General features: G+C 45.5%; 1 protein-coding gene across 1 annotated transcript in view; it reads left to right on the plus strand.

Annotated features, from left to right (window-relative positions):
* The window catches only part of FANCD2 (FA complementation group D2), a 1,182,674-nt gene that overhangs the window by 997,104 nt on the left and 171,238 nt on the right, over nucleotides 1-14,332 (plus strand). The window contains exon 39 of the mRNA XM_069206781.1: nucleotides 10,482-10,520. Within this exon, the coding sequence (XP_069062882.1) occupies nucleotides 10,482-10,520 (39 nt within the window). The remainder of the gene's footprint in view (nucleotides 1-10,481; nucleotides 10,521-14,332) is intronic.

Here is a 14,332-nt window from a genome sequence, read left to right on the forward strand (position 1 = left end):
AAAAGCAGATCTAAAAAGGGTAAGAAATTATCCACTATCCCTCCCTCCACTGATGATTCCCCCTTTGAGGAGGAATAGTCAACTCCCTGGACAGAACCTACACCTGAAGAAGTTCAGGCTGATACAGCTGAACTCTTAGGTGCATGGGGACTTGCCAGGGAGGAGTTAAGTGTGGCACAGCAGTCTTGCTCCACATTTGAAGGTTTGAGACAGCAAGCTGTCAAAGCAGGGGATGTCAGTGGCACCCATAGGGTGTACTGGGAAAACAATCTCAAGTATTCAGCAGCAAGGGACCCAAAACCTGGTGCCACCAGGAGATTGATCATCCCTCTGCAATACAGAGAACTTTTGTTGACCTTGGCACATGACATTCCCCTTGCTGGACATCTGTGGCAAAGCAAAACCTGAGACAGACTGGTTCCTCGCTTTTACTGGCCTCACATATCTAAAGATATACCAAGGAGTGTTGTTGCTCCTATGTCACTTGTCAAGCCAGTGGCAAGACAGGTGGCACTCCAAAGGCTCCCTTAATCCCACTACCAGTGGTTGGGGTACCCTTTGAAAGGGGAGGGGTTGATATTGTTGGTCCCCCTGACCCTCCCACCTTATCTAGAAACATTTTTATTCTGGTTACGATGGACCATGCCACCAGTTATCCAGAAGCCATACCTCTTAGGACCAGTGCAGCTCCTGCAGTGGCCAAAGCCCTTCTGGGAATCTTTTCCAGGGTGGGTTTCCCAAAAGAGGTTGTCTCAGACAGGGGTAGCAACTTAATGTTTGCATACTTGAAAGCAATGTGGAAAGAGTGTGGTGTCACATAAATTCACTACACCTTATCATCCCCAGACAAATGAATTGGTTGAGCGTTTTAATAAAACACTCAAAGGCATGATTATGGGACTCTCTGGAAAAAGTCAGGAGGAGATGGGATGTCCTGTTAGGTACCCCAAAAAGTAGTGGGCTACAGCCCCTTTGACGTCCTTGTTGGTCACCCTGTTAGGGGTCCATTAGCTCTTGTAAAGGAGGGTTGGGAGCAACCCCTGAAGCCCCTAAACAAGATATAATGGATTATGTACTTGGCCTAAGATCCAGATTGGCTGAGTACATGAAGAAGGTCAGTAAAAAACTTCAAACAAGCCAAGATTTGCCAAAACAATGGCATGACCAGAAGGCTGTCCTGACAGTGTACCAACCAGGGCAGAAAGCTTGGGTCCTGGACTCTGTGGCGCCAAGAACACTCCAAGACAAATGGAGTGGACCACACATCATAGTGGAAAAGTAGGGTGAAGTCACTTACTTAGTTGACCTTGGCACTCCTAGAAATCCTCTCTGAGTACTTCATGTGGACCACCTAAAGCCCTACTATGACAGGGCTGACTTAACCTTGCTCATTGCCACTGATGAGGGACAGGAGGTAGAGAGTGACCCTCTCCCTAACTTCTTTTCAAATTCTGCAGCTGGTGGTTCAGTTGAGTAGGTGTTCTCAGCAGATTGCCTCTCTCAGTCTCAAAGAGAAGACTGCAGAAATCTCCTAAAGGCAGTTCTCAGAACTGTTGTCCCTTACACCTGAACAGACCACATGCTGTGAACACACCATTGATACAGGAGACAACCTGCCTGTCAAGAGTAAAATCTACAGGCAAAATGATCATGTAAGGGATTGCATCAAAGCAGAAGTGCAGAAGATGCTTGACCTAGGTGATTGAGCACTCTGACAGCCCCTGGGCTAGCCCAGTGGTGCTGGTACCAAATCCTCACTCACAAAATGTGAAAAGGAGATGAGGTTCTCTGTAGATTATAGAGGGCTCAACACAGTCACTAAGACTGATGCTCACTCTATACCCAGAGCAGATGGAGCTAATAGATACACTGGCATCTGCCAAGTATCTAAGCACCTTTGACTTGACTGCAGGGTATTGGCAGATCAAATTGTCACAGAATGCAACACTTAAAACTGTGTTCTCAACCATTTTCTGTTATGCCCTTTAGTTTGAAAAATGCACCTGCCACTTTTCGGAGGTTGGTGAATACTGTCCTCTAAGGTCTGGAAGCCTTCAGTGTAGCATATCTAGATCATATAGCTGTCTTTAGCTCCACCTGGCATGACCATCTGGTCCACCTATGGAAAGTTGTGTATGCTCTGCAAAAGGCAGGCCTTACTGTCAAGGCTTCAAAGTGCCAGATAGGGCAGAGGAAAGTGGTTTATCTGGGGCACCTAGTAGGTGTGGAACAGATTAAGCCTCCAGAGTGGAAGATTGAAACTAATTTAGATTAGATTCCCCCTTTCTTGGTCTCACTGGGTATTACAGGAGGTTCATTAAGAATTATGGATTCATTGTTGCCCCTCTTAATGAACTCACCTCTAAGAAAATGCCTAGGAAGGTATTATGGACAGCCAGCTGTCAAAAAGCTTTTGAGCAACTTAAACAGGCCATGTGCTCTGTACCTGTTCTAAGAAGCCCAAACTACTCCAATAAATTCATAGTTCAGACTGATGCTTCAGAGGTGGAGTGGGGCCAGTTCTTTCACAGCTTAATACAGACAGCCAGGATCAGTAGCTTTTTTCAGCAGAAGGTTGAACCCCAGATAAAAGCGTTGATCAGCCATAGAGAGGGAGATTTTTGCTGTGGTCTGGGCCATGAAGAAGTTGAGACCATACCTCTTTGGTACTCACTTCATTGTTTAGACAGACCACAAACCTCTCTTATGGCTTAAGCAAATGAAAGGGGAAAACCCTAAATTGTTGAGGTGGTCTATTTCCCTACAGGGTATGGATTTTACAGTGGAACATAGATTTGGGAGTCACCACTCCAATGCAGATGGACTCTCCAGATATTTCCACTTAGACAATGAAGACTCATCTGGGCAAGGTTAGCCTTATTGTCCCTCATTTGTGGGAGCGGGAGGGGTGGGTTGTGGGAAAGTACCCTCTTTCTTGGCATGGGTATCCCCATTTTCTGCCTGATGTCAGTGTGCTTAACTGTGTTCACTAGGATGCTGCTAACCAGGACCCCAGTGATTATGCTCTCTCTCCTAAAAGTCTGTATTTCACTCCCAATTGGCATAATGGTGCCCCCCTATAAGTCCCTAGTATATGGTAACTAGGTACCCAGGGCATTGGGGTTCCATGGGGGCCCTATGGGCTGCAGCATATATTTTGCCGCCCGTAGGATGCCCACGCAAAGGCTTCTGCAGGACTGCCACTGCAGCCTGCGTGAAAAGGTGCAAGCACCCTTTCACTGCCATTTACACTCCACCAGGTCACCTATAAGTCACCCCTATAGCAGGCCCTCCAGACATGAGGGCAAGCTGCAAAGTACCTGTGTGCGAGGGCACCCCTGCACTAGCAGAGGTGCCCCCTCGACCTCCAGGACCATTTTCCCAGAGTTCGTGAGTGCGGTGGTGCCATTTTACACGTGTACTGGACATAGGTCACTACCTATGTCCAGCTACATAATGGTAACTCCGAACATAGGCATGTTTGGTATTAAACATGTTGGAATCATACCCCAAGGCTTTTGCAAGCATTGGTTGTATGATTCCTTGCACTCTGGGGGCTCCTTAGAGGACCTCCAGTATTGTCAATTCTGCTTCTGAGGTTTTCCAGACTGCCACCTCGCAGACAGGTTTCTGCCCTCCTGTTGCTTGAAAAGCTCGTGCCCAAGAGGGCAGAACAAAGGATTTCCTTTGGGCGAGGCGTGTTTCACCCTCTCCCTTTGGAAATAGGTGTTACAGACTTTGGAGAAGTAGCCTCCCCAAGCCACTGGAAATGCTTTGAAGGGCACATTTGGTGCCCTCCTTGCCTAATCCAGTCTACAAAGATTCAAGGACCTCCAGTCGCTACTTTGGCACGAAACTGGACAATGGAAACGGGAGGGACTACTCTGCTGTCCATCACCACACCAAGGGTGGTGCTCACAGCTCCTCCCGGGTTTGGCCATCCTGGATTCAAGGTTGGCAAGTGTGAGACACTGACTTTTTTTGTAGTGGGTACCAGAGGTACTTACACCTTATACCAGGCCCATTGATCCTCCTTAGTGAAATATAGGCAGTGTCTAGCACCTTAGGCTGTCTAGGGTTAGCTGTAGCAGAGCAGCCAATGCTGAACTAGGAGACATGCAAGGCTCTTGCAGTACCACCATAGTCACACAATACTGATACACAAGAAAGACAATACTCAGTGTTACCAAAAATAAAAGTACTTTATTTTAGTGACACAATGCCAAAAATATCTTAGAGACAATACAATTACTGGAGGTAAGTATTATACACAATCTATACACTAGTAACCAAAATCAGGTAATTAAACAGTCATAGAATAGTGCAAATAGTGAAAAACACAATAGATTGCAGTGGGCCTAGGGACAACAGAAACCATATACTAAAATAGCGGAATGCGAATGTCGGTTTCCACCCTAGGCAAGGGTAGTGTGTAGCGAGGCGCTGGGAGTGTAAGAAAGCATCAAAGGTAAGTAAAGTACCCTACAAAATAGCCCAGGAGGACAGGAGTAAAGTACAGCAAGTTTCCTCAGAACACACTAGAAGTCGTGGTAAAGGATTATGCAAGAACCAAGCAAGACTGCAAGAAACCAACAATGGATTTTCTGAACCTGAAGACCTGTGGAGAGAGGCGACCAAGTCCAGAAGTTGATGAAGAGTCTAGGAAGAGCACGAGCCCCTGCCAACCTGGATGAAGGTTGAAAAGTGGATTCTCTGGTTAGAAATCAAGTACAGAAGCACACCAAAGAAAACAGCTGCGGGTTCCTGCTTGGTGCAAGAGATGTCCCATTTTGAGTCATTGGATGCAGGCTGTTTTTGTCGCTGGATTCTGCCAACAAGCCTTGGGTCACGCAAGAATGCATTTTGTGTCAGAGGCGCTGCCTGGGCTCAGGAGGGACCTGGGGGTCTCGACTTGGACTGAGGAAACAGAGGGGGCCCTCAGCACTTCAGAGAGCCCCCAGAAGACCAGGCCGCACCCACAGGAGTCCCAGGACGCGGGGACAAAGTAGTTGCAAAGTGCGGTTGTCGCAGCACTAAGTAAAGGGATCGCATGCCACCGGAGAAAAACTCAGGGAGCTGTGTGTCGCAGGATAGAGTGCTGGGGACCTGAGCTATGCCATGCACAAAGAACTTTTGGAAGTAGTTCACAGAACTCCAAGGAGCTGCAGAAGATGCAGTGCACAGGGGTACTGTCTGGCAGGGGGAGGCAAGCTCTTGCCTCCACCAAATTTGGACAGTTGGACTTTTGGACAGTCAGGATCACTTTGGTCCACCACCTGTATTCCAGGGATCATGCTCGTTGACAGGAGAGGAGTACCAGAGTACCTGTTGTCGCAGAGAGGTACCTGCTGAAGCAGGGAAGTGACTCCGTCACTCCACGGTGATTCGTTCAGTCCTTCTAGTGCGTAATGAAGACGGGCAGTCCTCAGAGCGTGCACAACCTGGAAACTTTTGCAGTTGTTGGTTGGAGCTGAAGTTGCAGGGTCACAGTAGCCTTTCTGGCTACTTTGTTGCAGTTACAGCGGTTCCTGGAGCAGTCTGCGGTTGATCTGACGGTCAGAAGCTGATGCAGAGAAGTCCTAGTTGAGTCTTGCAAACTGAATCTGAGGAAACACCCAGAGGAGAGATCTTAAATAGTAATAAGAGGAGGATAGGTTACCTAACCAGGTATGCACCTTTCAGGAAGGCTCCCTGACGTCACCTGCTGGCACTGGTGCTCCCAGAGGGTCCCCACACCTTGGAATCCAAGATGGCTAACACCAGGTACACTCTGGATGAGCTCTTGGCACCACACCTAGGGTGGTAATGGATGTGGGAGTGATCACTCTCCTTTCCTTATTACAGTTTCTCACAAGAGTAGGGACTGGGTATACCTGAACCGGTGTAGACTGGATTATGCAAGGATTCAAAGCCTTTCCAGAGGCTCTGGGAGGATACCCCTCCTGTGCCTGTAACATCTATTTCCAATGGGAGAGGGTGTAACACCCCTCTCCTAATGGAAATGCATTGTTCTGCCTTCCAGGTACTGAGCTCCTCAATCCACAGGAGGGCAGAAACCTGTCTGTGAGGTGGCAGCAGTGGGGGCTGCAGTGGAAACCTCAGAGAGCTGGTTTGGCAGTACTGGGGGTCCATGGTGGAGCCCATAGGGTGCATGGAATTGTCCCTCCATACCAGATTTTGATTGGGGGTTCAATGTCACAATCTTAGATACCCCACATGGCCATATTCAGAGTTAACATTGTGAAGCTACATATATGTATTGACATAAATATAGTGCACGCTTATAATGGTATCCCCGCACTCACAATGTCTGGGAAATTGGTCCTGGACAATGTGGGGGCACCTTTGCTAGTGTAAGGGTGCCCTCACACAGAGTAACTTTGCACCTAGCCTTCAGTAACTGAAGGTTAGACATACAGGTGACTTATAAGTTACCTGGTGCAGTGAAAATAGCAGTCAAATAGTGTGTGCACTATTTCACTCAGGCTGCAATGGCAGTCCTGAAAGAGTCGTATGAGCTCCTTATGGGTGGCAAAAGAAATGCTGAGGCCCATAAGGATCTCCTGGAACCCCAATTCCCTAGGTACCTAGGTTCCATATAATAGGGACTTATAAGGGGGATCCAGTGTGCCAATATGAATTGGAATATGGAGTCATTAAACTATAGTGACAAATTTGGTAAACAGAGACCGCATAAGCACTGGAGTTCTGGTTCGCAGAACTCCAGTGACACAGGCAAGCATACTGACAACACATGTAGGCCACAAACTATGAGTACTGGGGTCCTAACTAGCAGTATCCCACTGAGACAGTAAAAACACTCTGACAAACAGGCAGAAATTGGGGGTAACATGCCAAGAAAGATGGTACTTTCCTACAGCAAAGAACTCTGGGAGCATCTGAGTGGCCAGTGCCAGCAGGTGATGTCAGAGCCCTCCCCTGATAGGTGCTTACCTGGTTAGGTGACCAATCCTCCTCTCAGTGCTCCCTTCAGTCTCTCCTTTGGGTGGTTCCTCAGATTCGGATTGCAAGACTCCAACAGGAATCCTCTGCATCCTCCACTTTGACTTCTCACTGAAGAAACTGCATCTGGACCCTCCAGGAAGTCTGCAAGCTGCAACAAAAAGCAAGACGTCTTCTGTAACATTGTATCTCCGGCTCCTGCCAGCAACTGCAACTGTTTCCCGGTCCTGCTACTCTGAAGACAGCCCATCTTCAGCCTACATCAGAAGAATGAAGGACTCTCCCTTGGGGTGAAGGAGTCACTCTCTTGCTTCGGCAGGCACCAACTGCAACAACGACCGGCTACGTGGATCCCCTCTCCTTCTGAGCTGCGTGGATCCTTAATCACGGATGGTGGACTAAAGTGGTCCCGACGGTCTTCACGTCCAGCTGTCCCACTTTGGTGAAGGTAAGAGCAATACCCCCGTGCACTGCATGTTTTTGCAGCTGTCAAGGCTTGTTGGCATCCTTCCACCAAGTTATTCGTGCAACTTGTAGCTCCGGCCCCCAGCACTCCATCCTGCGACACACAGCTTCCTGAGTGGTTCTCCTGCGACGTGGGAGTGTTTGTCGTGCTGCTAGGGCCTCTTTTAGACCTCCCTTGTCCCCGTGCTGTGGGACTCCTGTGCGTGCTGCCTTGTCTTCTGTGGGCTCTCTGAGTTGCTGATAGCCCCCTCCACCTCCCCCTTCTGGGTAGAGTCTACCTGGTCCTGCCTGATCCAGGCAGCGCCATTTTCTGCTAACTGCGAGCTTTGCGTTTACCAAGGCTTGTTGGCGAACTCCGATGACGCAAACTCGTCTGCAAGCCTCCATCTGTCGTGGGACATCACTTGCATCCTCCAGGAACCAGATTTTGTCTTCCTGGGTGCAGTACTGACTGTTGTTCTTCACCGGTGGTTCTTCTTGTTTTTTACCTTCCACCGAGTTAGCAGGGGCTCCTGCTCTTCTTGGACTTTTCTGTGCTACTTGGACTTGGTCCCCTTCTTCCACAGGTCTTCTTGTCCAGGGATCCACTGTTGGTGTCTTGCAGTCTCTTCTGGGTTTTGCATAATACTTCTTCACGTTTGTGTTCTGGGAAAGATACTGTGTCTTACTCCTGCTTTCCTGGTCACTAGGGTGGGTTCTAGTACTTACCTTTGAGGTTTTCTAGTACTCCCAACTTCCCTCAACACAGTACAGTTGCCTAGGTGGGAGACCTACTTTCGCATTCCACTTTTGTAGTATATGGATTGTGTTCCCCTTAGGCCCAGTTCTAACTATTGTGATTTTTCACTAATTGCACTGTTTTCTAACTGTTTCATGCCTATTTCTAAATACTAGTGTATATAATTTGTGTATTACGTACCTCCTAAGGGAGTATAGTCTCCATGGTATTTTTGGTATTTGTGTCACCAAAATAAAGTACCTTTATTTTTGTAACACTGAGTACTGTGTGACTACAGTGGTATTGCATGAGCTTTGCATGTTTCCTAGATAAGCCTTGGCTGCTCATCCATAGCTACCTCTAGAGATCCTGGCTTCTAGACACTGCCTACACTTCACTAATAAGGGATACCTGGACCTGGTATAAGGTGTAAATACCATAGGTATCCACTTCAAACCAAGCCAGCTTCATACAACACTCAGCCTTTTTATGTTTTAGGATCAGTGTCCTTGTTGAAATGACCTGTTTTCATGTGTTTTCCTTAAGGTTTGCAACATATGTTTCTGCCAGAGCCATTTGTGATGTGACAGTGGAACTTAAATTTGGTTCTCACTTTTCTCATGAGTACCCCATTCGGGCCAATCCATAGTTGTCCGTTGCACCTCATGCCTTAAAAACTGTCATGCTAGTTATGATAACATCCATACGCTGTGGGAGAGACCTTAAGGCCCTCTTGCTCAAGCTACCTTATACCACCTTTATTCCAGACAAACTGGTGTTAGGAACTCAAGATGCTTTCCTGCTGAAGCTATTGTAGCCTTTTCATGACGGACAATTTATTCTTTTTTTACTCTTCTGTTCTTCTTTGCTCCGCCTTATCCCTCGAAAGAGGAGGAAAGGCTCTATCATTTGGATCCCACAAGAGTGCTGAGCCTTCAAATTGATCGCACAAAGAAACATCTAGTGGAAGAACAGCTCTTTGTGGGGTTGTCTGTAGCAAAGAAGAGTAAAGTGGTGTAGAAGCTGGCCATCTCTCGACAAACAGGCCTCTGTGTTAAGATTTGCTGTGCATTGTCTAAGAAGCCGCCTCCAGAAGGTCTAAAGGCTCTTTCAACCAGAGCTAAGGCTGCTACCACTGCATTGGCATGTTCACCATCTGTTTAGGATCCCAATTCAGCTGCTTCAGTACTTATTGTTCTGAAGCCATACCACAGACCCACCAACTTCAGAGATGCAAGTTATTTACTTTCGGTAATGCTTCTTCTGTTGGATATTCTTACCTAAAAATACATTCCTCGCCGCCTCAACTTTTTCTGTAGGATGGGGTCCTTTTCCATCTAATAAGATACCAATTTAGGAATCTGCATACTTGTCCCTCCAATTTGCTGATGTACTATGCATCTGAGGGCGCAGATAATTTTCCAAAAGAAAATGACGTCAGCATGCATGAGTAGCATATATATGCGTCAATGTATGTTAGTTCTTGGTGTTAATGAAATCAAAGCGCAGTTGCAACTATTAGTGAGCAAAAGTTTGAGTTTTCGGATCCAGTCTGCGACCTTCCCATGGTGTAGAATCTGCAGTTATATAGAGTATCCACCACCAAGAGCATTACCAACCATGTTCATGCCTCTCTGCATTAATGCTATTTTCCTCCAGTTACTCAACAAAGAGAAGGCAGCATTTGTAAGGTTTGTCTTAACAATGTACGTGAAAAGCACTTAAGTCATTTCAGATGATCTGCTTCCTTTCATTTCTGTATTCCTGCAATATTGTGGACTTCCAGGTTGATGGAATGTGGGATCTCTGATCTAAGCAGTTCTGGGGTGCTAGGCTTTATAGAGTGACAGTTCACCAAACTAAAGGACTTCAAAATGTTCTAGTTGATAGAAAGCTGTGCCCTGATAAATGGAAGTTCACCATTCTGCAGTTGCAATATTGCAGAGCGCCTGAGCCACTTGACACTCAAAACTTAAAGTTGCAGAGATAAACGATTCCCGAGTTGTGGTAGTGAAAGGTTATTAAGCTGTGGAACCTTTAGGATCCATATGTTGCATGTTTTTCTATCATGCTTCCCCAGTGTGGCCTTTTCCCTTATATGTTGTTTGCCCTTAAAATGACCCTTAGAGTATGATTTAATGTCCGCAAACCAGCGTATGTAATTTTGATATACTGACTTGAATAAATCTGACTTCTCATTAACTAAAGTATTTTGACTGCTGTGTTCTAAACATGAATCTGTTGTACCTAACAATGATTTAATAAGTTGTTTCAAAGGATTTTAATGGACATATTAATTACCTAGAAGTGACGCATCTTTTTATTCTCTGAGCAGATATTTGATAGCCGGAATGTAGTCAACACTTGTCTGAGGGTAAGTAATGGGTTTAACTAAAAGTATTTTTTTGTTTAAAACTGTAATTATTTCATGCAAGAATGTTCTGTCAAGATCCTGTCTCAAAAAGAGAAACTGATTTCATAGATTGGGTTAGAAATGGTTTTCAGGGTAAAGTTTACAATATGCGCAAACTACAACATTTGAAAAAAACAATTAAATGCTGGATTTAGAAATTGGTGGTATTAGAAAATCCTATGGTTTGTAGAGAAATCATGAGACCCAGAGGAAAATGTACTCATGGATTTCCTTCACCATACCATGGTGATGGAAGTTGAGCCACCTGATTGGCGATAGTTCTCCAGATATAGCACTTCCTTCAGAAATTTGAAGATATCAATTCCCTATTGACTGACACAGGTCCCAAGTACTACATACGCTGAAAGGAACAAGGTAACAACAAGCTTAGCGTATCTTTATTCTGTGTTGTGGTCTTATATATATATATAAATCATTGAGTGCAAAATCAGGTTATATTTATGCATTTATTTATGTATTTGAGTGTATTTTACAGTGCTACCATGTGACTGCGGGTCCACTTCACATCACTAATTTGGCAACTTAATCATTTCACAAAATTTGGGACTTCTAATGACACAAGCCTTTTTTCCATTTGTTACCCCCCTATTCCTCAAGACTCAATCATTATTTAGGCAACCTTTAACACAGAGTGATTTGAGAAACACCCATGATGGACAAAGGGTCGTCCTGTTTATGTACCTTTCTTCTGTTTTTTCTCTACAAGATTTATAAGAAAGCATAAAGCCTGTCCTATTTTATCAGGGCTGTATGAGAACTTATAATGTGTTTTCAATGATATCGGTAATTCCCTTCTCAGACTGGCAAGAGTTCATTATCAGGGGACCAGAAAGACAGGAGGACTGAAGAATACTTTATGTAAAGGAGTTGAAAAAAATTCTACCCTTGTTCTAATCCTCAATTTCAGATCTGTTGAAGTTCAAGCACACCAGGCACCTATCATACTCGAAGTCTTATTGACAGGGAACCCCCGTCTACTATGGCAAATACACAGGACAGTCTGCGGCTACTATGGACACCCTAATCAAAGAACTGCTGGAAATCAAAAACTCGATCAACTCAGTATATAATGCAGTATCTACCACTACTCTAGAAATGCAGTTTTTAAGGACCGAAGTCAACCAATTACAGTCACAAATGCGACTTATGCATGGATGCATTACAGACATCGAGTCAAGACTTGACAAGCTCCCTGAACACAGCCCAGATATCTGTAATCTTCAACAAAAAACTATTGATTTGGAAGATCAGAGCATGAGAGACTGTATCAGAATTTTTGGAATACTGGAACAATCAGAAAAGGATGATATTTGTCAATATCTCACCAGTTTGATTCCTACAATGATGGGGATCACTTTCTCACCCCGCTCGAATTCCAGTGTGTTCAGAGTACGCTCTTGGAATTCTGCTCGTGCTCAAAAACCCATCAAATCCAGGATTGCTGCATCAGCTATCAATAAGCAAGACACATCATCACAGAAGAACTAAAACACCGCCCGTACCTATATGGTAAAAATTAGATCATCCTCATTGCAGATTTCTCTACTCCAAACAACCTTAAGAGCTTAAGAGGAAGCAGCTCCTAGCTCTATGACGTAGATTAAAGAAGAGGGAAATCAAATATGGACTGTTGAAACCAGCTCCAATGCTTGTAACTTATCAAGGAAAAACAAAGGAATATCTATACCCACATGATCTGAAAGCTTTTTTGAATGACTTGGATGGCTCTAATTTAACGATGGACTATAAAGAAACCTGACCACATAACACGAATAAACCAAGAAATGAGGATGCTTCTGACCAGGATGAACTTGGTTGATGAGGAATCTGTAACGCTGAACTGGTATTCTGGTGGCAAACATAATGCTTGGAAATTGTCGACACCAAGAGACAAATCTAGGTCACCTTTGAAATCTTAATTAAGGAACATTTGTAGAAATTGACTACTGTATTACAAGAACTTGTGTTGTATCATTTAGGTTATTATATCTTTTTTATCTTTCCTATTCCTCTCTGCCATACCCTGTAGTGTGCCTACTGTGATATGACTTGTCAAGATATTGGATTTTTTATTTTATTTTACTGTTACAATTCCATCTATAATACACACAGGATATTGTTCTTTACACTTTTTAGGAGGGATGGTACCCCTACTCCCATATCATCTCCTACGCACTGTAGGAAAGTAGGATCTTTCTGACACGATTGCCCCCACTTTTTGAATGGTGTCAGTGTGTTTTGACTATAGTGCACTGGGATTCTGTTAACCACGACCCCAGTGTCAGTGTTCTATCCGCTAAATTTGGTTGGTAAGTACTTCTTACACCCCTCCATTGGCCTACTGGTGTACCCTTGTAAGTCCCTAGTATATTATACTTTGGTTCCAAGGGCATTGGTACACCAGGGGTCCCCCATGGGCTGCAACATGTATTATGCCACCCATGAGAGCCTATGCAAACTGTGTCTACAGGCCTGCCATTACAGCCTTGGTGAAATGGTGCATGTACCTTTCACTACAAATATAAGGTTTACCTTGTATCACAGACACTGCACTTTAACCCTGTAAGTCACCCCTAAGGTAGGCCCTTCAGCCCAAGGGCATGGTGCATAGTTCTTAGTGTGAGGGTACCCGTGCATGAACAGAGATACCCCTACAAACCCCAGACCCCATTTTTCGGGCTTTGTAATTGTAGGTAAACCATTCTAAGGTATGTAGTGGAATCTGGTTGTTACCAGAAGTACAATTACATACGTTTCTCCGAACGTTGTTTGGTATCAAGCAAGTTGGAATCATTGAACTACACCAGTTCCAGTGTTAGTTGCATGATAACATGTACTTTAGGGGTTCCTTAGAGGACCCCCCATCTTTTCCTGCCCAGACTTGCAGGGTCTGCATGCAAGCCAGTGCTGCAGCCAACCCCAGATACTGTTCTGCCCTCCTGCTGCTGAGCTTAATTCTGTCAGGGAAAGGCAAGACAAACAATTTCCTTTGAAGGAGAGGTGTTACCCCTTCTCCTTTAGAAATAGGTGTGTCTGGTCTGGGGGGGTTGCACCTGAGCACCAGAATACTCCTTTGAAGGGCCCTTCTGCTAAAACTGGTTCAACCTGTGCAGGGGCTCCAGCTCTGGCACCAAATTCACAAAAGACAGGGGTGTACCTACCCCTTTCTCCAGCTCCTTCCCTTGGGGGGTGCCCAGAGCTCTTCCTGGAGATTGCTTGACTCTGCCATCTTGGAAACAAGGTGAGCAGAGGCCCCTGGGAGCAGCTGACTGCTCAGTTCAGTCAAGTGTGATCACCACAGAAGTTTTCCCTCCCCGGTTACTTAAGGGCTCCCGTGAGGGTGGGACCTTAGATTTGTCCAGATACATCTAGATACGCCTAGATTGATCTTCAAGACTACTTCTATGCCCTGCACACCGGATTCTGCTGCTTGACTTTGCCGAGAACCAAGACAAGACTGCAACTAGTAGGAGGGCTCGTACTGTAAATTTGTCCCCAAGCATTGCAAGAACTCTGCAGCTTCCATGGCTGTGCATCCTCCAGAATCGCAAGGACTCTGACTGCACTAAGGACATCCAAAAGGAATCTCCCTTGGAGTGAAGGAGTCACTTCCCTGCAACCGCAGGCACCTCAACATCGACGATGGGTTTGTGGATCATGCTGTCCTATGGACTCCTTCTGGTTCTGCAACACAGGTGGTGATTGTGTGACTCCCCAGAGGTCTGACCTGTCTTCTTTGCAACTGGGAAGTC

Source organism: Pleurodeles waltl, chromosome 9 (assembly GCF_031143425.1).
Source record: "Pleurodeles waltl isolate 20211129_DDA chromosome 9, aPleWal1.hap1.20221129, whole genome shotgun sequence".
NCBI lineage: Eukaryota > Metazoa > Chordata > Amphibia > Caudata > Salamandridae > Pleurodeles > Pleurodeles waltl.